General features: G+C 58.1%; 1 protein-coding gene across 1 annotated transcript in view; it reads right to left on the bottom strand.

Moving 5' to 3' along the window:
* Positions 1 to 22,048, bottom strand: part of CSPG4 (chondroitin sulfate proteoglycan 4) — a 39,421-nt gene that overhangs the window by 6,382 nt on the left and 10,991 nt on the right. The window contains exons 2-8 of the mRNA XM_003128485.6: positions 11,834 to 11,997; positions 6,836 to 10,363; positions 5,199 to 5,681; positions 4,715 to 4,891; positions 1,818 to 2,016; positions 1,604 to 1,738; positions 1,338 to 1,504 (exon numbers count right to left, since the gene is read on the bottom strand). Of these exons, the coding sequence (XP_003128533.4) occupies positions 1,338 to 1,504; positions 1,604 to 1,738; positions 1,818 to 2,016; positions 4,715 to 4,891; positions 5,199 to 5,681; positions 6,836 to 10,363; positions 11,834 to 11,997 (4,853 nt within the window). The remainder of the gene's footprint in view (positions 1 to 1,337; positions 1,505 to 1,603; positions 1,739 to 1,817; positions 2,017 to 4,714; positions 4,892 to 5,198; positions 5,682 to 6,835; positions 10,364 to 11,833; positions 11,998 to 22,048) is intronic.

Genomic DNA, 22,048 nt, shown 5'->3' with positions numbered 1-22,048 from the left:
CAGCAGTGTTCTTTGGTGAAAGAAATCTTGGGCCAGCAGTCTGAAGGCACAGTCCTGGTTTTGCTTCTTACTAGCCATGGACTTGGAATGAAGTCACCTGACCTCTCTCTGTGAGCCTCAGTTTCCTCATCTGTAAAGTGGGAAAAGCTGATCTCTGCCCCACCCAACTCAGAGGATGGAGGGACAGTGGCGCTGTCAGTCCTGCCTGCCCCCTTCACCCAGTCCTGCCCTCCTCCCAGCTTCCCTGGGTGGCCCTGCCAGCCAGACCCCCTAGGGGCCATTCATTCTAGAACTTGGATTGCTGGGGTGTGAGGGAAGCAGAGCAGGTCCAGGAGGGGACTTCCTCCTCCTTCCTGGGCATCCAGTGACAAAGGCTCCCAGGGATTCAGGGTGCACAGCTGCTACAGCCTCCAGCCTGCTGAATATTTCATTGTGGGGAGGAGCAGAAAGGGGGCCATAGCAGAAGCTGGGAGAACAGAGAACCCAGGCCTGGGGAATATTGATGCGAGAGGACTGAGAGACTCTTCCTGCCCTTGTTAAGGTGACTTCCTTCCCCGATGCCTGAAAGTTCCATACTGCCCTGCCCTGGGGAGAACCAGGGCTGCCCTAGAATGCTTGCACCTTTTGCACTTAGAAGGGACCTTAATTTAAGTGATGGCTGTTGGCCCCACTGGTACAGCATAGAGGGCTCTGTGATCCCAGCAGCGTATCGGTCTGACCCTTCCTGTGGCTCAATTCTGGTTTTCACTGATGGCCTCTGGCGTGCAGTGGGACAGCTGTGTCCTGAAGCTGCTGTGATGGATGGATGGATGGATGGCAGCTTTGCTCCTAACTCACCTACTCAGCTGCCTTCTGCCCACTCATCTGCTTTCAGGACCCATTCTGCTTCTTGCTGCTCTTGACCTGAGCCCCAGGCTTACACCTCTGTTCACCAGCCCAGCAGCTGCCTTCATCCCAAACTCTATCCCCTTGAACCAAGCACTGCCCCCATCAGCCATTGGGGTATCTAGTGTCCCCCATGCAGAGTATTATTTTCAGCTCCTAGGGTCCAACTGTAGTTTCTTCTAGAAGCCAAGCCCCAGAACATCATCCCTGTTCTGAGCCCCTATAGCTCTGACTTCCTGCATCCTTCTTTCTGCCCCGGAACACTAAGCCCTGGTGGTCCTGACTGGTTGGTGGCCCTTGGAGGGGGGCATGCAGAGGCTGGACCATGGTGAGCCCGGGGAGTGGCTGCCAACACTGCTGGAGCTCGTACCCATGTCCACATGTGTGTCCAGAGGCAGAGTGGGCTATTCCAGGCCGGAGTCTAAGTGGTGGCTGTAGAGAGGGGTCCTTACCTCTGCCTGAGTGAAGTTCACCAGGGCCTCCCCAGCGGGGCCCCGCTGGGTGTGGAAGAGCCGGCCAAGCTGGGGACCCTGCACCACCTGGTAGAGCAGGTGGCGGGGGTCGGTGCCTGCGCTGGAACTGGCTCGCAGGCTCTGGCTGCTGAGTGGCTGGACAGAGCCTGCGAGAGGCAAAAGGGGACTGTCAGCCTTGGCTCGGGAGCCAGGGCAAGGCCTGCAATGGCTGGAGAGGCAGTATGACCCTGGCGTGGTGCACCCACCTGGGCAGACAGTCAGCGTCCGGCTGCCCTCCAGCGAGAGGAGCGGCTGCTTCTGGGCCACCACCCGGAAGAAGTGTCCAGGGGAAGTGTGCTCACCATCAGACAGGCTGAAGCGGAAGCCTCCATCCAGGGCTCCTAGGACAGGGGTGGAGTTGGGTCTCGCTGGCCCATGCCGGCGCCCACGCTCAGGGCATCCCCACCTCTCAGCACTTACCTTTGTGTGAGAACAGCACAAGCCCGCCGTCCAGCTGGGCCTGGGTGAAGCTGTGGACCTCGGTGCCCGGCTCTGTCCGCAGCAATACCCGTCCGTTGATAGGCTGCTCAAGGGTGTAGACCAGGTCCTCGGGTCCTGAGTCGTTGTCTGCACCCCTAAGGGCCTCCGTAGGGATAGGCACAGTGGCCCCTTCCCACATCTGGGGACACAAGCCTGTGAAGGTTCTGCCCTGGCCAAGCTCACCCACTTCCTTCCTCCCAGGCCCTGGGGTGGCGAGCAGGGCTCCAAGCACTGGGCTCAGGCTCTTAGCTGGCATGGAGGTGCACGCTGTCCTGGGCTTCCCTGCACAAAGCCCCAGCCCCTTCACCTTGCCCTGTTAGCCCAAGGGCCTCCATGCGAAAGCTCCCTGCTCCCCACCTGCCCGAATCCTGCTTGTCTCTAAGGTGAACTCATGGAAATTTACCTCTAGAGAGCCCTTTACCATGACCCGGAGTGCTGCTTAATGTGGTTCACTGGCAGGGCAGGGGTCTCTCTTCAGACCCTCCATGGTGAGTCTGGCACACTATGGGAACGGTGGTTTATTTGTTTGTTTTTTGGCTTTTTAGGGCTGCATCCTTGGCATATGGAAGTTCCTGGGCTAAGGGTCTAATAAGAGTGGCAGTTGCTGGCCCACACCACAGCCACAGTAACACCAGATCTGAGTAGCACCTGCACCACAGCTCACAGCAAAGCCAGATCCTTAACCCACTGAGTGAGACCAGGGATCGAACTTGTGTCCTCATGGATACTAGTCAGGTTCATTACCGCCGCGCCACAACAGGAATTCCTGGGCATGGTGATTTTGGTCTGCCCAGGATATTTATTTATTTATTTATTCATTTAGTCTTTTTGTCTTTTTAGGGCCACACTCACGGCCCACGGAGGTTCCCAGGTTAGGGGTGTAATCAGAGCTATAGCTGCCTGCGTACACCACAGCCACAGCAACGCAGGATCTGAGCCACGTCTATGACCTACACCACAGCTCACGGCAATGCTGGATCCTTAACCCACTGAGCAAGGCCAGGGATTGAACCTGAAACCTCATGGTTCCTAGTCGGATTCGTTTCCGCTGCACCACGATGGGAACTCCTGCCCAGGATATTTAGAAATGGGCTCCCCTTCCATACGAGGGAGGGTATGGGAGGCTTGGTAAGCTGGAGCAATACTGGGAGGGATGGAGCCCAGTGTTTCCAGTGCAATCACAGGCCCCAGGCAGGTGGGTGAGAACATGCTGGGTGCAGGCAGCCTCTCCCTCTGCTCAGAGGGAAGGGGAGCACTTCCTCCCCGAGGCCTCCCACCAGCTAGCAGGGCAGGATCCTGCTCCCAGGGCCCTGTTACATGTCCTGCTGGGTCAGCAACTTATGGGCAGTATTGGGGAGGGGTTTCTATCCCTGGAAAACTGAGCCCTCTGGGATTCCTTCCCCCAGCCCAAGGCAGACCTCTGCCGGAACACTGGAAGGAGGGCCACCAAGTACAGAGGCCAAGCGTCAGCGCGGGGTTCCCGGCACAAACACAGTGGGCAGCGCCATCTTGTGGCTGAAATGCCACACAGCACCATCTGACTGTGGTCCCAGGGCAGCCCTTAGCTGTACCTTACCCTCTGCTGGCCTCTCCACCAGGCACATCCTATACCAGCAAAGATTCCCAGTGCCCCATGTCACAGACATCCCATCAGCCCTCTCTTGAAACCTTCCATGGCTGCTTCTGACCCAGAGTTCATACCATAGAAGTCAGCATCCAAGGCCCAGCCATTCGCTATCCTGCTGTGTGGCCTCGGTCAAGCCACACTCTTTCAGTTCCACCAGTAACTTCCTTTGTGACCCATGGAGAAGTTATGATACCTGTCTTGGCCTCAACCTCCACTTCTGATGGATGGGGGCACCACTACTCTGCAGTAGTGTAAGAGGCAGCGAGCTGGGGAGCCAAGCTGTGGCCATGATTTGCTGCAGGTGGAAGTGGGGAGCAGTTGGAGTCCACCCTCAAGGGTTTTTTTTGTTTTTATCTTTTTGTCTTTTTGGGGCTGAACCCACGGCATATGGAGATTCCCAGGGTGGGGGTAGAATCAGAGCTGTAGCTGCCAGCCTACGTCACAGCCACAGCAATGTGGGATCCGAGCTGTGTCTGCCACCTGCACCACAGCTCACTACAATGCTGGAACCTTAACCCTCTGAGTGAGGCCAGAGATTGAACCCGCAACCTCATGGAAACTAGACGGGTTCGTTTCCACTGAGCCATGATGGGAACTCTTACCTTTAAGGGTTTGAAAGAATTTTCTTCAGGAGTTCTGTTTTTTTTTTTTTTTTTTTTTTGTCTTTTTGCCTTTTCTGGGGCTGCTCCCGTGGCATATGGAGGTTACCAGGCTAGGGGTCTTAATTGGAGCTGTAGCCACCAGCCTACGCCAGAGCCACAGCAATGTGGGATCTGAGCCGCATCTGCGACCTATACCACAGCTCAAGGCAACACTGGATCCTTAACCTGCTGAGCAAGGCCAGGGACCAATCCCGCAATCTCGTGGTTCCTAGTCGGATTCATTAACCACTGCACCATGACGGGAACTCCGAGGAGATCTGGTCTTGAGCCACTGCAAAAGCTTCCTGCTAAAGGTGAGTCCAGGGAAGACAGGGCCAAGCATGCCCCTGCACAAGGCTGTCTACTGCACTTAGAAGTGTCCAATAAGAAAGCCTTAACCTGTGTTCTATTTTCAGTGCAATAGCTCTTCTCGCTTCCCGATAACCTAGTGAGGCATGTGGCAGTGTCCTCATTTTACAGAAGAGGAACCTGAGGCTCAGAAAGGGGGAGCTATGTGCTGGGTCTCTCTCTGGGAGGGGAGGCGGGAGGTGGTTCTAGAATGCTCTCACCTGCAGGCCTGTGTTTGTGGTGAGGACAGGGGGTTGGTCGTTGACAGGCAGGATGGTGATGGTGAAGGCCACGGGATGGCTCTGGCGGTCCATCTCTGAAGCATTAGCCACTAAGATGAAGCTGTCTGCCAGCGTCTCGCTCCCATCATGCACATAGTGGATCAGCTGCTGTTCTACCTGCGGGCAGGTCCAGGGCTGGAGGTCAGGCCCCAGCAGGCCTGACTCCTGGTGGGTCTCAGACCCAGCACCCTTCATGCCCTGCCTTTGGGTGCAGGAGGAGATTGACTCCTTCAGGGCTTTTCAGTTTCTGCAGGTGGAAATGGGGACGGCCATTCCTCCCAGAGTGAAGGAATGAAGGAGTGAGGGAACCGGGACATTCATCTCTCCCTGCCAGTGATGAGATAAGGTATCTAAAGAGGAGGTGCTCTAAAGATGTGGGCTCCTGCCTCCCAAGGTGCACCCTGGGTCTCTATGACAGCCGTACCTCTCTCCAGGAGAAGGTGCTGAGGGCTCCGTCTGGAGGTCCTTCCTCTCGGCGCAGGGCCCCGTGCCGGGGTGGCTCCAGCACCTGCAGGTCGAGGCCCGGCAGCGTGGGGAAGTAGGGCCCCGTGATGCGGAGCAGTGGAGGGGCCAGGGTGCGGGTGCCGCCCTCAGGGACGCTGAAGTTCTGCGCCTCCAGTGGGATGGCAGCAGGCAGCACCTCCAGCTCCATGCGGATGCCCTGGAGGGGCGCACCCAGGCCTGAGGACACATCCAGGGAGAAGGCATCGCTCCAGGCCTCAGGGTGGGAGTGCAGGTACAGGACCCTGCCCGCGTCCACTGCTTCCTGAGAGAAGCTGTGCACGGGGTCCAGGCTGGGCGGCTCGGCGGCCGTGGTGCCGTGGGACAACATCACCAGGTAGCCGGCACTCGGTGGGGTCCTCACTGAGAACATGATGTCTGTTGGTGGCACTGCCTCCTGGGCTGCCTGGTTAACAGAGGGGCCACAGAGGGAGGCTGTTGAGGCCTTTGATTCATACTCTCGGAGATGTGCACAGTCACATATTCTCAGATTCAGTGATATGGACCTACAGTCTCACCACACACAAAAGTGCAAATGTGTGGACAGAGACACACATGTTATGTCCCATGTAGCTGCAGGACACAGGCACGCAGACTACCCTTGCTATGCTATTGCCACCCTCTGCCACCAGAGGGCGCCCTATCATGCTCAGTGACATGGATGCCTAACTATAGGCCCTATAGAGCTTGCAGATCCTAGTCCAGCCCAAGGGCCAGGAAGGAAGGTGCTCCCTCATCCAATAGTTCAGCCACAAAAGGCTAATACTCCACCCCTAAAGTCACATTCCTGATTCTGTCCCTCTGCCTGGAATCCTGTCCCCCTGTTCTCTGCTGGTAAACCCCAGACTTCAAAGCCTGGCTCAAATGCTGCCTTCTCCCAGGTGAAGACTTCCTGACATCGGACATGTTTAGTCAGAGTCTGCCCCAAAGTCCAGACAGCTGGAACCACAGAGGCTCAGAAGTTGGCAGTGTAGGAGAATAAGGCCCGGAGAGGGCAAACAGCTGGTATGAGGTCACACAGAAAGGCAATGATCCTGCTGGACAGCCTGTGGTTGCTCTCTGAGGTTCCTTGGTGGTCAGAAGCCTGCTCCAGACCCCGAGGCCTGGTGTGAGGTTTGGGAAGAGAGCTGAGGACATGGGAGCTGGGAGGGCAGCCAAGACTGTCTCCAAAGCCTACTGTCCTCAAAGTTTGTACTCATAAACACCTTCTGGAGAACTTATCATTATTTGAATACAGATTCTCAGGCTCCACATCAGAGATTCTGTGGTTTGGCTGGGGCCCAGGAATCTGCCTGGTTGGCCACAGCGTGGACACATGGGCACATGACACGTGGAAGCACACACAACCCATAGGCAGCCTTATATGCAATAAACTCCCCAGAAACCCTCAGGCACACAACAGGAACATGTACAGGAGCATACCCAAGGCATATGCACACCCCTGGCCCAGAAGCCACCACAGGCACGTCCCAAACCATCCAAGCATGCATGGCATGAAGGCTGGAGGGAAGGGCCCTCTTTACCTGGCCATACCCCTGCCCTCGGCCCCCAGCCTTTTACCTCCAGCTGGTCCCTTCTGATCTCAGCCGCCTCCCCCTGGAAGACATAGATCTTCTTATGCTGCACCAGCTGCAGTGGGGCCAGTGGCCCCTCTAGGGCAATGGTCACTTGTAGGGTGGCATCCGTGTGCACAGGCCCTGCCTCCACAGAGAAGGTCAGGGTATCACGGGGGCTGAGGCTGCCGTTGTGGCTGTAGAGAATGGCCCCATCCAGCAGGTCCTGCTGGGAGAAGGATGTGGCTGGCTGGCCGGCCCGGAGCAGCTGCCCCCAGTGTGGGCCGGCTGTGACACGGTAGTGGACCTCGTCCCCACTGCGGATATCTAGGTTGGTGTCCAGGTGGAGCACGGCAGTGTCGATGGTGCCCTGGCCTCCTTGAGGGACCACAAGGCTGGAGCCATTGGTCACACGGAGGTAGGGCTCTGAGGCCTGAACTTCCAGCAGCGCGGTGGCCTGGTGCTGCCCGTCGGACACCTGCAGCTGGATCCAGCCGCGGTCGGCCCCCGAGTGCACAAACAGGACCCGCCTCTTCCTGAGGTCCTCCTGGGTGAAGCGGTAGATGGGCCGCGTGGGCTCATCCACAGCCACAATGCTGCCGAAGAGGAGGTCCTTGCGGGTCAGCACCAGCTGAGTGTCAGCAAAGCCAGAGTCGGCATCGCTGAAGGCCACGTCGTCTGTAGTCAGCAGCCGCCGCCCACCGCGGGCCACGTGGAAGACGCGGCTGATGGTCTGCACAGGGGCGTGGTCGTTCACGGGCTGGATGGCCACGCGGAAGACACCCCGTACCTCCTCCCAGGCCATGCCACCACTGCCCTCGCCCTGGCGGGTAGCCACAAAGGGGATGTCATCTTCTGTGGTCTCGGAGCCATCATGCTGGTAGACCAGCCGGCTGTGAAGCAGGTCCTCGTTGGTGAAGGATGTCACCGTGGTGACCTTATCCTCTGCCCCCCGCCACGCCAACCTCCCATGACGGGGCCGCTCCATGACCTCATAGAGGTAGCTGGCACTGTTGAGGCTCTTGACAAAGAGGTGGTCAGCAGAGAGGACACCCTCGCCGCCCTCGGGCACTGAGAGAAGGACGTTGGTGAGGACAGGGGCGTCTGGATCCCCACTGATGTGGATGGGGAAGGTGTAGAGTGGGGAGAAGTGTGGCGGGGCGGTGACCCGAAAACGGAAGGTGTCCTCGACCGCCTCTGAGGCACGTGCTGTGGCCCCATAGGTCACCCGGCCGGCCTGCAGGTCATCCTGGGTGAAGCCCTGACCGTCTGACAGTCGAGTGCCCTGTAGCCGAAGATTACCCTTCTTGGGGGCCTGAACCACCTCATAGTGGAAGGTGGTGGGGTTTGGGCCTGCCTCCTCCAGGGTGGCTTCCAGGTGGGCTGTGGTGAGGGCCTTCTGCCGGGTGTTCTGGGTGTCCAGAGGTTCCAGCCGCAGCAGCCATACTGTGGCTCTCTGGACCGTCACTGGGAAGGAGAGATTGCTCAGGGTCTCTGGGCCCACCTGCACCTCCAGGGCCACACTCTCCACGGTGTCCTCGGTGCGGTGCTGTGGGTCAGTGCTCAGGTACCGCACGCGGCCCTGCTCCACATCCCGCTGGTGGAACGCTTGTATGGGCCGCCACTCGGCGCCTTCTGCCCCGCCTGCCCCCTGCTTTTGCAGCTCCCCAAACTGCAGGGGGCTGGTGACCCGGAACAGCACGCTCACATCCTGCCCCACGGCATTGGTCTCCACCGACAGGTTGGCGGGCGAGACAGGTGCAGCGGAGCCCTGGGCCAGGCGCAGCCCCGTGTTGTGGCGGACCTGAATGGCGGGCCGGACCGCCACCACCTTCAGCGTGGCCGGGGGGCTGGCCTGCAGTCCATCGCTCACCCGGAACGTCAGGTCCTGGGCGGGCCCGCCTCGATGGACGTAGACTAGGCTGCCTGCCTCCAGCTCGCGGCAGGAGAACTCTGTGGCTGGCTCCCCAGGCTGGTCTCGGCGCTCCACAGGGAGGCCGGCGGGGGCCCCAAGGAGCTGGAAGGTGAGGCCCTCGCAGGCGGAGTCTGGATCGTAGGCCTGGAAGATCTCTGGGCCCAGCGGCTTCTGAGTATTTTCCAGGATCACCATGAGGCTGCCGTGCGGGAAGATGACACGGGGCGGGTCGTTGACAGGGTTTATTTGAATGGGCAGGATGTACGTCTGACCCCTCCGAAGGCAGGAGGGCACGGGCCCCCGAGTTGTCACGGACACCTCCAGCACCAGCTGGTCGGATGTGTCCTCGGAGCCGTCGTGGACGTAGCGGGCCTTGCGGTTCACCACGTCCAGGAGCGTGAACATTTTCCGCGCCTGGGCACCCGGGATGTCCAGCTCTAGCTCGCCGTGGCGGGCCCCGCGGCTCACGCTGAACAGCACCTGGGATTTGCGCAGCTCGGCCTCGCTCAGGTCCAGTGTGGGCTGCACGTGCCGCCACTCCAGCCAGGCTGTGCCGCCCTCAGCCACCACCAGTGGGCTGGTGGTCAGCAGCTGGGTGAAATTGGCAAAGATAGGAGGCAGCCCCGGTTCTGGCACGCAGGGCTCAGGCAGCTCCATGGCTGGCCAAGCCTCGGGTGCCAGGGTGGAGAGAGCTTCGTAGGGACCATAGGCGTCCTCCTCATACTCGTCCTCCTCGAGCCTGCAGCCGGCTGCCATGCTGCGAGTCAGCAAGGCGTCCCGGAGCCCCCACCTCTGGCCATTGACACTGAGATCCTCCAAGCAGCCCAGCAGGGAGACGTTGACAGCCAGGCCCAGGCGGTGTTCCTGGAGAGGGCGAGAGGCCTCTGCATCCAGCCCCCCAAGGAGGAGACTGCCGCGTGGCTCCAGGGAGCTGAGGACCCCGCGGTTGGAAGTACGTGTTGGGTACTGATCCACGGAGATTTCCAGCCGGTGGGCATCCACGTGGATACTGACCTCATGGGGCTGCCCATCGGCCACGGGCACGCTGTTGTGGAGCAGTACGGTGCCCTGGCCCTTCTCCACCACTGCCCGCAGGTGGCCCTCGAATATGTCCACGTAGATGAAGTCCCCATGCCGGCCCCCTGCCTGGAAGGCCAGGGGTGCCTGCCGGCTCCGTGTGGTGAGGGTAAACTCCAGGATGCCTTCGTCCTGAGTGCCCCAGGCAGGGAAGGCAGCCAGTGAGTGGGGCCCAGAGAAGCCCAGGGCCACATCATCACCGGCAGAAAACTCCTCGGCACAGCCCTCAGGCACGTCTGGGGTCAGTGGCCGGAGGAGGCTGCGGCCGTTGAGGGTGGCTGTGTGGAGGCACCCCCGCAGGGGTCGGCTGGCTCCCCTCAGGTAGGGAAGGTCGAGGCTCCCAGTGCCCCCCAGGAAGAGCCCATAGGGGACCTCCAGGGGTCCCCCCTGGACTAGGGCTGAGGCGTTCAGGAGCCCATCGACTGACAACGAGGCCCAGCTGTCTGACACAGTCAGCCCCACGGTGTGGGGGACAGAGTCACTCAGCAGCATCTCTGCCAGGGTCTGCAGCCTCACTTCTTCCCGGCCCAGGATAAGTCTGACCTGGGGAGAGATGGGGGATAGGGGGTGGGGTAAGCACATTGAGTCCGTCACTTCTGCGGTAAAAGCAGAGCTGGTCTTCCACATGTGGGGTCCCCAGAGCAGAAGGTCTAGGACAAGGGCTCCTCATGCTACCCCTCTCTCTTTCCTGCCACCTGTTTCCTCATGCCCCAAACACTCACCAGAGTGATCTCTGTGCCAGGCCTGGATGGGCTCAGGGGACCCCAATGTGAATCAGATGTGGTCCCTTCCCACAAAGAACTGTCATGCAGCAAAATGCTTTCCTAGAGAGTCAACCTAAATTCTTTTATTCTTCCCCTCTTTTCTGGGATGACAGGTGCCAGGTGCAGACGATTCCACCCCTGGAATAATGGACACCTGGGAATCCCCTGATGAGTCCCCTGAAGTAGAGCAAAAACACTTTGGGGCCACTGAGGCAGCCAGGCTCACTGCTCAGGGATGGGAGCCCAATGAAATGCTCTGTATTCTTCAGGTTAGTAAAGAAAATCTCTTGACCTAGAGTGAGGGGAGATCCCTGGGGAGAGAAGAGGGACATGGCTCTGGTGAGCTGCTCCCACACCGAGATAGTAGAATGGGTGGTGGCAGAATATGGGAACTGAAAGAGCAGTGCACTGAGAACTTATGGCCTTGGGGGTCCAGGTTTGGAGCCATTTCTGGGGGTGTGGCATCAATATACCTGGTAGAGAGGAAGAGCATCAGTGCTCTGCTGTACCAGGCCATGTTCAACAGTGACACCTTGTGGCAATGAGGAGCAATGACAGCAGCAGATGGACTGATGGATGACCAGGCCATAGACCTCTCCCCACTGGGGTGTGGAAGCAGACCCTCCAATTTGGCTTAAGACATTAGGTTCTCAAACTCTTCATGGCTAGGGGAACGTCTCAAGATACAATCAAAAGAATCCTTGCTAATAATGCTTGTGGAGATTCGAAGGATGAAAGAGAAAAATGAGGAAGCTGGGGCAGTACTGGTTGTTTCATCCCCAACAGACCATGGTGATTCAGGGTGATTGATGCTATGCCAGAGGGGTGCACAGGGGTGCTGGAACCCAGGAGAGGGGACCCAGCCCAGGTGGGGAAGGGACACCCATGCTGAGACTTCAAGGAAAGGTTGGAGTTAGGCTGGTGCAGGGAACGAGTGAGGCATGCCCCAGGCAGAGGGTGTGTAGCGAGCAAAGACCTGGCAGCAAGAGACCACGAGACGGCAGGGAACTGAAAGCAGTTGGTGTGGTCAGAACACAAAGGGCTGGCTAGGGGTTGTGGTGAGAAGTGTGACTAGGAAGAGGGGGTGCCGAGCCAGTTCATAGGGGAGTCACACCTCCTGGGATGCTGCTGTCCATCTCACAGTGGGCAACTTGGGACCTCACGGTGAAAGTGACTTGCACAAGGTCACACAGCTGGTTGCGGGCCACTCAAAGCTAGTAAAGGAGTCCAGCGGGGAGAGGTCACTGACCTGCAGGCGACCCGAGTAGAGTTGTAGGAGGAGGTGGTCCACCGGGCCTGCCGCCAGGAGAAGCAGGGCTTCTGGCTGAGACGTGGAAAACTCCAGCTGTAGGTCAATGTCAGGCAGCGCCGTGGCCAGAGGCACCTCCAGGTGGTTCTCTCCAAAGAAGGAGGCTGTATGACAGAGAGAGCTGTGGTCAAGCTCAGCTCCTTGCCTGGAGGAGAGGTGCTGCAGGGTGGGCAGGTGGGCTGCAGGCCTATGTGGCACTGTCCTGTGGCCTCAGCTGCATCCAGCACCTGCTTGGTCCTGGCATGAGAAGGCTCAGCCTCCCCTTGCATCCATCCCAGACCCTGGCTCTGAAAGAGGCCAGACCCAGCAATGTCAAGCATCTCAGGTCTCTTCCTCAGAGGTTTCTGGGATCAGAGGCCTCAGAAAGCTCTGGCTGTCTTCCTCTGGGGCCCAGAGGAATCTCCCTCCTGGGTCTGCTTCCTCCCTGGCTCAAAAGGAAACCATCACTGGCCTGATGCTCCCAACCTCCAGGAGTGAAGTTCTAGGAGTACCGCATCTACCCAAACTGATCCCTGCTCGAATTCCTTCTCCTGAGTTCCCATAAGGTTTGGCTCCTGGGCAACACTTTCCACGTCATGCCCCGTGGATTGGCTGGGGCCATGGCTGGGCTCTGGTGGTGGTGCTAATAAGCCAGGTAACCCGCCCATTCCTGCTTCTCTCTTGGCCATGCTTCCAATTGCCCTTGGGGGTGGGGGTGGCACCTTTTGGCTTGAGTCCACCGAGGAGCAAAGCCTCCAAGGCCAGATGGAGACCACGTGCTGTGCTGGGCCCCAAATGGGCCAAAACTTCCTCCATCACCCATATTGCTCCCTGCTGCTTAGCTATTAGTGGTCCCTGGTGAGAGGTCGGATCCGGCCCCATTATTTCCACCATGGCCAGGAACCCAGGGATGACAGCAGCTGAGTTCTCCAAGCCTGGGTCTGAGGCTGAAAACAAGGCCTGGGAGGAGTTCCTTGGTGGCCTAGTGGATTAAAGATACACTGTGATGAGTTTTTGATCCCTGGTCTGAGAATTTCCACATGCTGCTGGTGCAGCCAAAACCACCCCCCCAAAAACAAAAAACAAAAGGCCTGGAGGGGCTGGGGGCCTGATGGGGAGGCCAGAAGGCCCCTTAAGGCAGGAGGTCATATTTGGGGTTTCCCAGCATTAGTGGTCACCGTATATGGTCCCCCTCTTTTTTGTCTTTTTTAGGGCCACACCTGCAGCTTATGGAGGTTCTCAGGCAAGGGGTCTAATCAGAGCTATAGCCACTGGCCTATGCCAGAGCCACAGCAATGCCAGATCTCAGCCACCTCTGCAATCTACACCACAGCTCAAGGCAACACTGGATCCTTAACCCACTGAGTGAGGCCAGGGATCAAACCCTTAACCTCACGGTTCCTAGTCAGATTTGTTAACCAGGCTCCTTTTGTCTCATGCTGGGACATCTCCTTTTTCAAGTTGTCCCCCTCTCCAGTTTCCCCAAATTAGCCTCCCTTGACCTCCAACCTGCTGCCACAACTTCTAGTTCATCCCTTTTGTGGAGATTAGTGCCAAATATAATTTTTGACTCTACTCCCTTGACATCTGGGACTAGGGTGGTGGTGGTGGGGGGGCAGGCATGGGTTAAAAAGATGATTCATCTCCCTTAGGCTTCTCTTAAATCCTGTGTGAATGAGTAAAGGCTGATGGTCTTGATAAGGGATCATCTGGCACTAGCCACATACATGCTGGTCTCCGGGGCAGCCTGAGGCAGCTGACCGGCATCTGAGGAAGTAGCAGCAGCCACTGGAGGTGTCCCAGACTTGTACGCCCTAAGGACACAATGCAGCCCGGAGGGATGGAGGGATGTCCGGAAGACAATGCTCTTCCCCTCGGGCTGAGCCGGAACCCCTTCTACTTAGCTCCTCTTGCCTGCACTTGCTGGCAACACCAGAGCCTTGCCTGGGAAGTGAAAGGAATCAAAGGAGAATGGCAAAACCATCCAGGCAGACACAGCCTAGCAGGCCCAGCACACCTCGGTGCCGTGAGGGGCAGACCAGGGAACCGGCAGCTGGCATGCGCCTACAGGGATGCCTTGCCTGCAAGGTCACTGATTCTTTTTATTTCTTTTTTTTTTTTTTCTCCCCTTTTAAGGGCCACACCCATGGCACATAGAAGTTCCCAGGCTAGGGGTCCAAATAGAGCTGCAGCTGCCAGCCTACACCATAGCCACAGCAATGTGGGATCCAGGCTGTGTCTGTGACCTACACTGCAGCTCACAGCACCACTGGATCCCTGACCCACTGAGCAAGGCCAGAGATTGAACCCGCCTCCTCATGGATACTAATTGGATTCGTTTCTGCTGCGCTACAATAGGAACTCCAAAGTCATTGATTCTTGAGAACAAAACGGAGCACCCTAAACCAAGGGCAGCCACAGTGCAAAGAGTGGGGCAGATGGCCCCTGCAGGATGGAGCCACCACCGTGGCTTAGAGCAACGGGCAAAAGCTGATTGTTACATTTGCAGGAATTTTACAAGCCCGGTGATGTTGCCCAATGAGAATAGTTATACCACGGAAAGTGGCAAACACTACAAATCAGGGTCCCTCTCTCCCACAGAGGGTGTTGCTAAACGTTTACCTGCTTACCACACACTGGTTGGGGGCCCCTCTGCTTCTTTTGTGACAGGTGGATGTCAACCTGCCAGGGCATGGTCAAGCTCGGGACCAGGCAGGAACCGGAGTAGCTGGCTGGATCTAACCACCGAACCACCTGCCTCCAGCGCCCTCCCAGCAGGGAGAGTAGCAGCCTGTCTGGCCTGGTTCTTCAGGCCAGAGTCGGGGGAGGGGGGCAACAGGAAGCAGAGGTACTTTCCAGAGAGCTGGGGTCTGAATGGGCCCATTGAGGGGCCGGGCCCTGCTGTTTCCTGTGAGGTCGGGCGGGAAAGGGCTCACACAAGCTGCCTTGTGCTGCTGGGAGTGAACAGGCCCAGCAGCCCCCTTGCCCCAACGGAGGCCTCTGAGGCCTTGCTGGCCACAGTTTTGGAAACTCTGACAGCGCTGCTCCTCCCATCTCTTGGTCTCCTTCTGCTGCCTCTCTTACTGTCTCTGATGGGCTGCAGTTGTAAGAACCCAGAATCCCTGTCCTCGGCTGCGTGGGGGGAGTTGCAGTTGGAGAGGGGCTTTGAATGGAGAAGGAATGCAGGATAAAGAAGTAATGAGCTGGGAGTCAATCCCAGAGGGCTTCCTGAGGGAGGTGAGGGGTTTGTTTGCTTGCTTGCTTGGGCCTCATGTGTGGCACATGGAAGTTCCCAGGCTAGGGGTCTAATCGGAGCTCCAGCTGCTGGCCTACACCACAGCCACAGCAACTTGGGATCCGAGCCGTGTCTGCAACCTACACCACAGCTCATGGCAATGCCAGATCTTTAGCCCACTGAGCGAGGCCAGGGATCGAACCCACACCCTCATGGATACTAGTTGGATTCATTTCCACTGCGCCACAATGGGAACTCCCGAGGGTGTTCAGAGGAGTAGAGAGAGGGAAGTGGGTGGTCTCAGAGGGACTGGCAGGCATAGACAGGTTCTGGAGATGCTGAAGACAGAGGAGTAGAGAGAAAAGCTGAGTGGGCAACACCAGGTTCAGCAGGCTAATGGGGTGCTGGGGTGGTGGGGGAAGGGAGGTGGCATCATTACTGCCTTGAGACCTGTCTTTGACTCTCCTAGGTGAAGAGGACCTAAAATTCATCAAAACATCGGTTGAGGACAGCAGCGGTGATGTGGGCTGCCCTCTGGGCCAGAAAAAGTGGTCCAAGTCAGGCCTCAGTGTTGCCATTCCATAAAATGGGCATTCTTTCCTCTTCCTTTCTGTGAGGATTAGTCCTATTTCTGTTCTGGGGTCTGCTCTCAAATGTGAGTTTGCAGAGGGAAATGGTACTGGCTGCTTGAGTGGCTCCAAGCCTTTGGCATGGGAGTGCAGGGTGTCCTAAGGGGTATGGGGGACAAGTAGGAGGGCAGGAAGAGTGCCGCAGTTATGGGCTTCTCTGTCTGGAAGAAGGTACCTATGTGAGCGTCCAGGGCTGCATAGATGTGTACTTGCACGTGTGTGCAGGCGTGTGGGTGGCTGTTGGGAGTATATTTTGGGTTTGCGTAAGGCTGTGTGTTTATGCATGTGTGCGCGTGTGGGCTGGGAGCTGCCAGGACAGAGCAGTGATTGTGCCCAGGCCTGTCCTGCCCCTCGGTGCCTGCCCGCCGTGACTTGGCTGCGGCCGGCTCCATGAAAGGGGCAGTGTGTTCCTGGAGGGCTGCCGCGCCTCCCCCCCCCCCCCAGCACCCATCCATCCGAGAGGTTTGCTGAAGGTGGAGAATCCCACAGCTTCCCACCCTTCCTGCCCATGAACAGGGCGCTGCTGTCTGGGCCCCGGGCGGGTGCTTCCATCTCTCTTCCTGAGAGAGGGCTTGGGGCACAGAAAAGAGTCTGTCCTTTCCCGCCAAGCCCCTTCTCACACAGCAAGACGACACCTCCGCCAAGGTCCCCCAACAAGCTACCCTCTGGCACAGCATGGGCAGTGCTGGCATCTCCTGGCTCCTGGGGCACTCCTAGGATGTTTATGAATGGGAACCTGGTCCCTGTCCCTGGGAGACCCTAAACTTGAGGCTTACTTCCACCATGACACTCCACCCTCTGCCTGCCTGTCAGCAGGCATTGGCCTTCCTGTCTCTCTCAGGCTGGCCTGGGGGGGTCTCAAGAATGGGTGCCTTTTCCAGTCTGGGGGCTGCTGCAGACCATGCTCCTTCTGGGTCCTCAGGACCCCTGGGGTCAGCCAGATTGTCTCTCTCCCTGTCTCTGTCCCACGTCTCCATCGTCCCTGCCTCTGCTTTTCTTCTTCTCCCCCATCTTGGTCTTTGGTCCTTTCCTCCCTCTGTCCTGTCCCAGCTGTAACTGTGAGCATCGCCCTTGCCCCAGGACAGTCCAGAGAGCCAGGCCTGCCTGCTCGACCCTGGGGCCCCCACTCCTTGGTGATGGGAGTTCTCCGTGGCCCTTCCCTGCAGTAGGGTACTGCTGGTTTCCACTTATCAGACAAACTGAGGCTCTGGTGGAGAAGCAATTTGACAGAGAGAAGCAGAAAGCCTGCAGCTCCTGTCCCTACCACCTGTCTGAGCCCCAGGCTGCCTGAGCACCCCCATCCCACCTCACCCCCTGGCAATCAATTTCTGTGTGCCCCCCTCCCACCACATTCCTGGTTGCCTGGGGGCAGTCGGGCGGCCCCACAGCCGGCATGCGTCATGGGCAGCAGCAGCATTCCTGGGTGTCTGCCGCCGCCTGACTTTATAAGGGAGAAAGTTTGGGAGCTCAGAGCTGCTGGGTAGGATAGCCTGGCCCTACAAGTGGGGTGGGTGGTGGGAGACCTGGACATGCAGATGTGTGTGTGGGATACACCCAGGGGTATTGAGATGGAGCAGGAGCTGAGAGATGGATGGGGAGAGAAGTGGGAACCCATATTCATTCATCCGTCCATCCGTCCATCTACTCATCCACTCACAAATATGATAAGGGATGGAAAGGGAGAACTAACCTGGGAGACACAGGAAGCCTGAGAAAGGTATTAAAACTGAGAATGAGAAATAAAGACCCCCCTCCTCCACAAAGACTGAACTCAGGGATCCAAACGGAGCCCTGAGGAAGGAGATGGAGGAGGAAAAACCAAGAGACACAGAGAAGGCAGGATGTTGGCAGTGAGCCTGCTGCTGTGGACAGAGCAAGGAGGGGGAGGAGGGGGGCACCCGCCAACCAGCTGGGGAGGGAGGGGGTCCCACTCTGGGGCAAGGCTGGGCTTCTCCACCATAGCCTCTTGGGGTTTGGCACCAGGGGTACAGATCCTGGGAAGGTAGCAGTAAGGCTGGGAGAGTCCCCCTGAGAGAGTCTGCAGGGTGGGGAGCTCTGGGAGGGCCGGGATGAAGGCCTCTCTGTCTCTCTTCAAGGGTGTGTGTGTGTGTGGCCCACCTGGGGCTGAATGCTGGCCCTGTGTGTGTGTGTGGGGATGGGCCCTGTGCTCTGCCCCAGTCAGAGTCTTCTAGACCTCAGGCCTGATCCCCTCCCTTGTGCCTCCAAGGACTCGCTTTGTCCTTACCAGCACTCTGCCCCAAGCCGGGGCAGCTCCAAGGAGGCTGGAGTCAGTGGAAAGTTCTCTCTGATGCAGAACCAGGGGTTTGGCCCCCAGGACTGGCCCAGGCTGATGCTCCCTGCACCGCTCCCTCCCACTTCAGATCTGGGGATGCAAGTGTGCTGATAGAACTCAGCCCCACAGAGCCTGCAGACCCCTGCTCAGCCTCAGTGGGCTGCAGGTGGCCTGAGTGTGCAGTGGTGCATGTCAATGCCACGCCTCACAGTGGTTGAGGTGAGTGTGGACAGACGAGAATCAGGCGCAGTAGGGCCAGTCTGGCTCTGGGTACTGGACCTTGACTCCAAGCCATGCCTTCCTCCCTGAGCTCTTGGGCAAGGGAGATGCTGTCACCATGTCTATTCAGGTGTCTACCCCTCCTTCAGCAGGTCCCACAGACCCCCAAGGCTCAGCCCTCCCAAACTGAGATCTGACCTTCCACCAAGGCTGTTTACACTTTGGGTAACAAGGGGGAAAGTTACAGGGATGACTTTGGGTCAGATCAAAAGGACAACATAACCTGCCCGTGGTGACACAGGGGTCACACAGCCAAGGCTGGATGGCTCATCACCTGCCAGGGCTGGCTGCCTAGGAGATGCTCACACACCTGCAGACCCAGAGTGCTCACTCCCCTGGCTCTCCTACCCGACTCCAGACTGGGGAATAACCCCCAGCCATCCCAGCGGCCGCTGACCGCCGGCTCCTCTCATGCCCTGCAAGCCATGGCCATAGGAAAAACAGCATGTTAGTTCAGAGTCACGTGGGACTTAAAAAAGCAGGATTCTGGAGTTCCCTTCGTGGCTCAGTGGAAACAAACCCGACTAGGATCCACAAGGATGCGGGTTTGATCCCTGGCCTCACTCAGTGGGTTAAGGATCCCATGTTGCCATGCGTTGTGGTTTAGGTCACAGATGAAGCTCAGATCTGGCGTTGCTGTGGCAGCTGCAGCTCCAATTTGACCCCTAGCCCAGGAACTTCCATATGCTAAGAGTGTGGCCCTAAAAAAGAAAAAAAGAAAAAGAATAAAAAAAATCAGTAGGCTTCCCCCTTGAGAGACAATAGCTATCCAATACAGTGCAGGAATGTCAGGCCCTGCCTGACTATCTCCCCTTCTCAACACTGTGAAGTCCTCGCTGGGGTCAAGACGGCCCCATCCCTCCTTGCTCCTAGAACCCTTGAGCCATGAGACTCACTCTCAGGGTACTTGACCTCTTTGGCTGCTTTTCTGGTTCCCTGTGAGGCCAAGGAAGCCAGGGCCGGACAACAGATTCCTCAGCTATCAGCTGAGCCCTGACCCTAGTCACTGGCCTCAGCTATTGGTCCCCTCCCCAAGTATCTGGAGGCCACTCAGGCCGAGGGGAAAAAACTGGGGAATACTTCCAATACGGCAGCCCCCTCTGGAAGGTGAGTACCCCAGAGAGGAAGCAGGGGACTGGGGGCAGGGTGTGTGTGTGGAGGTGCTGAGCTTGGCCCCTAGATACTGACCGGGGCAGGGCTGGGGCCCAGGGCTCCCAGCCATGTGTTCTAACCTTGGGGCCACATGGGGCTCAGAGGAAGTGGGAGGGAAAACGAGGTTCTGCTGGAAGAAGCAGTTTTGAGTCCACCCAGGCTGGAGGGCTGGGGCGGGGAGGAAGTGGGGCCCTCAAAAGAGTCTTTGTGGAGGCTCCGCTGCTCCCCAGGGGTGGGGCCGCTGCGGCATGGAGCAGTTCCGAGAGGCTTTTCCTCGCCTTATAATTTTCCTCCTTTTAGGGGAGATGGGTGGATTTCTATACTCTTTTCCACATCTCCTTCCCTCTGGCTTTCTTGGCCCCAGAAGCAAAGTGGGATCCTCAGCTCAGGGGTCCCAGGCCAAGGAAGCCAGGGCGGAACAGCAGATTCCTCAGCTATCAGCTGAGCCCTGACCCTGGTCACTGGCTTCAGCTACGGGTCCTCTCCCCAAGTATCTGCAGGGGTTCTTCAGGGAAGAAACGAAGTGAAGGGCCTTCGCCGGGCATTGGGCCTGCAGCCCCGCAGCCCAGCAGGGTCATTGTCAGTAGCTCCCATTCTGCAGGTGAGGACCCCAAGACTCAAAAATAGCAATCCTCTGTGTCAGGGCCTCAAGACGAGCAGCGGCAGGGCTAGGATCCAAGGCCCTGCGGGGGTGGCTCCAGAGCGGGGTGCTGTGGGTGTCGGGGGCGGGGGGAATGTGTGCACACAGAAGTGGGGTGGTTGAGGTGGAGGTGGTGGGGGTTGGTTGCTGCCTGTGAATCGGAAGTGGAGCTTCTGCCGCTGGCCCCAGAGGGAGGAGGGTGTGAGAGCTGGCCCCCTGCCTGGGGAAGACTTGCTTTTTCCTTCCTTTCCTGTCCTGGGGGCTCCCTCCATCAGGGTCAGGGGTGGAGGGGGGAGGGAGGGGAGTATCTGCTTTCTGTGGTGGTTTGGCAGCTGGCCTCAGCCATTGTGGCTGGATGGGGTCTGGTTTGGGGCTGGCCGGATCAGGGCGGGACCTTCTTCGAGGCTGGCCGGCTCAAGACGGCACGTTCCAGAAACCAGTGATAAGTGCCACCCGTGATCACTGGGGTCTTGGAGATCAGAGGAAAGGGTGGAGAGGTGGGGGCTGTGGGCTCTTCCCAGGGTGAGAAGCCATCCCCTCTTGGGCACATGCCAGAGCTGGGATGCCTGGGGCTCAGCTCCAAATCTTCCCTCCACTCTGAGATGAGAAACCGCTAAGGGCAGGGCTGCTGGGGAGGTGTCTCCGGGCTTCCCCCAGCCTGGCAGCCTGGCCTGGAGACAGTGAGTGTATGAGCTGGGATGGGGGATAGTGGAAGCGATGACTGTGGGTTTGGACAAAGGCCTGGACCCATTTGGCCCAGATTGTACTCAGTAGGCTGTGTGTCTTGGAGAAGGCCCTGCCTTCTGTGCCTCAGTTCCCCCATCTGAAATATAGGAAAGAGGGGTGTGATGACCCCACAGACAGAAGTCCTGTATTCAGGAGACTGGGGGCAGCAGAGGCTTGGGTCAGGGATCACCCCCAACACACCCACACAACACACCTGGCCCCCTGCCAGCCCAGCAAGAAGTGGCTGGTGGACGGGTGTGGTCACCACAGTGGGTACAGCAGAGCTACCTCTGGCCTAAGGGGCCACTGGCCTGGCTAGACTGGAGGCTCTTGAGGATGGGACACCCGCCATCCAGGGCCATTCACATATATCAACAGAGAAAGTATGAGCACCTGAGGGAAGGCAAGGATCACACGGAGTGGGTATTGGCCTATAGGAGGGGTTTTCTATCAGCAGAGCTGTCTGACAGCAGACAGGAAGAGAAACAAGTTCCTGGCATTGATAATGTGCCAGCAGGAGTGTGGAGGGTAGACCGGGAAACCTCAGTGTCCTCGCTGGTGGCCTCCGTGCTAACCACGTTTGACCAGAGATCCTCAGACTCAGACCCCATTCCCACTCCCACTGTTTGGCAGGACTGACTCTTTTTTTTTTTGCCATCTTTTTGCCTTTTCTAGGGCTGTGTCTGAGCCATATGGAGGTTCCCAGGCTAGGGGTCTAATCAGAGCTGTAGCTGCTGGTCTACGCCACAGCCACAGCAACGTGGGATCCGAGCCATGTCTGTGACCTACAGCCTAGCCCACGGCAACGCCAGATCCTTAACCCACTGAGCGAGGCCAGGGATTGAACCCACAACCTCATGGTTCTTAGTCGGATTTGTTAACCACTGAGCCACGACAGGAACTCCATGGCCTGACTCTTCTTGGAATAATTCCTTGCCTTCCATCCCTACCTGCTAACTAACTCTGCAGAGCCCTCCAACCCAACGAGCTGTGCCTGGCTCCTGCTGCACTCTCTCCAGCCCACCCCTTCCTCCCTGGCCTCGGGCACTGCCTCTTTGGTCTGGTATCCTCATCTCCATCTTTATTTATTTTTTTATTTATTTTTGTCTTTTTGCTATTTCTTAGGCCGCTCCCGTGGCATATGGAGATTCCCAGGCTAGGGGTCTAATCGGAGCCGTAGCCACCAGCCTACGCCAGAGCCACAGCAACGCGGGACCCGAGC

This window comes from Sus scrofa, chromosome 7 (assembly GCF_000003025.6).
Source record: "Sus scrofa isolate TJ Tabasco breed Duroc chromosome 7, Sscrofa11.1, whole genome shotgun sequence".
Classification (NCBI taxonomy): domain Eukaryota; kingdom Metazoa; phylum Chordata; class Mammalia; order Artiodactyla; family Suidae; genus Sus; species Sus scrofa.
Note: the sequence above shows the minus strand (reverse complement) of the source record. Positions and strands in the feature narration are given on the sequence as shown.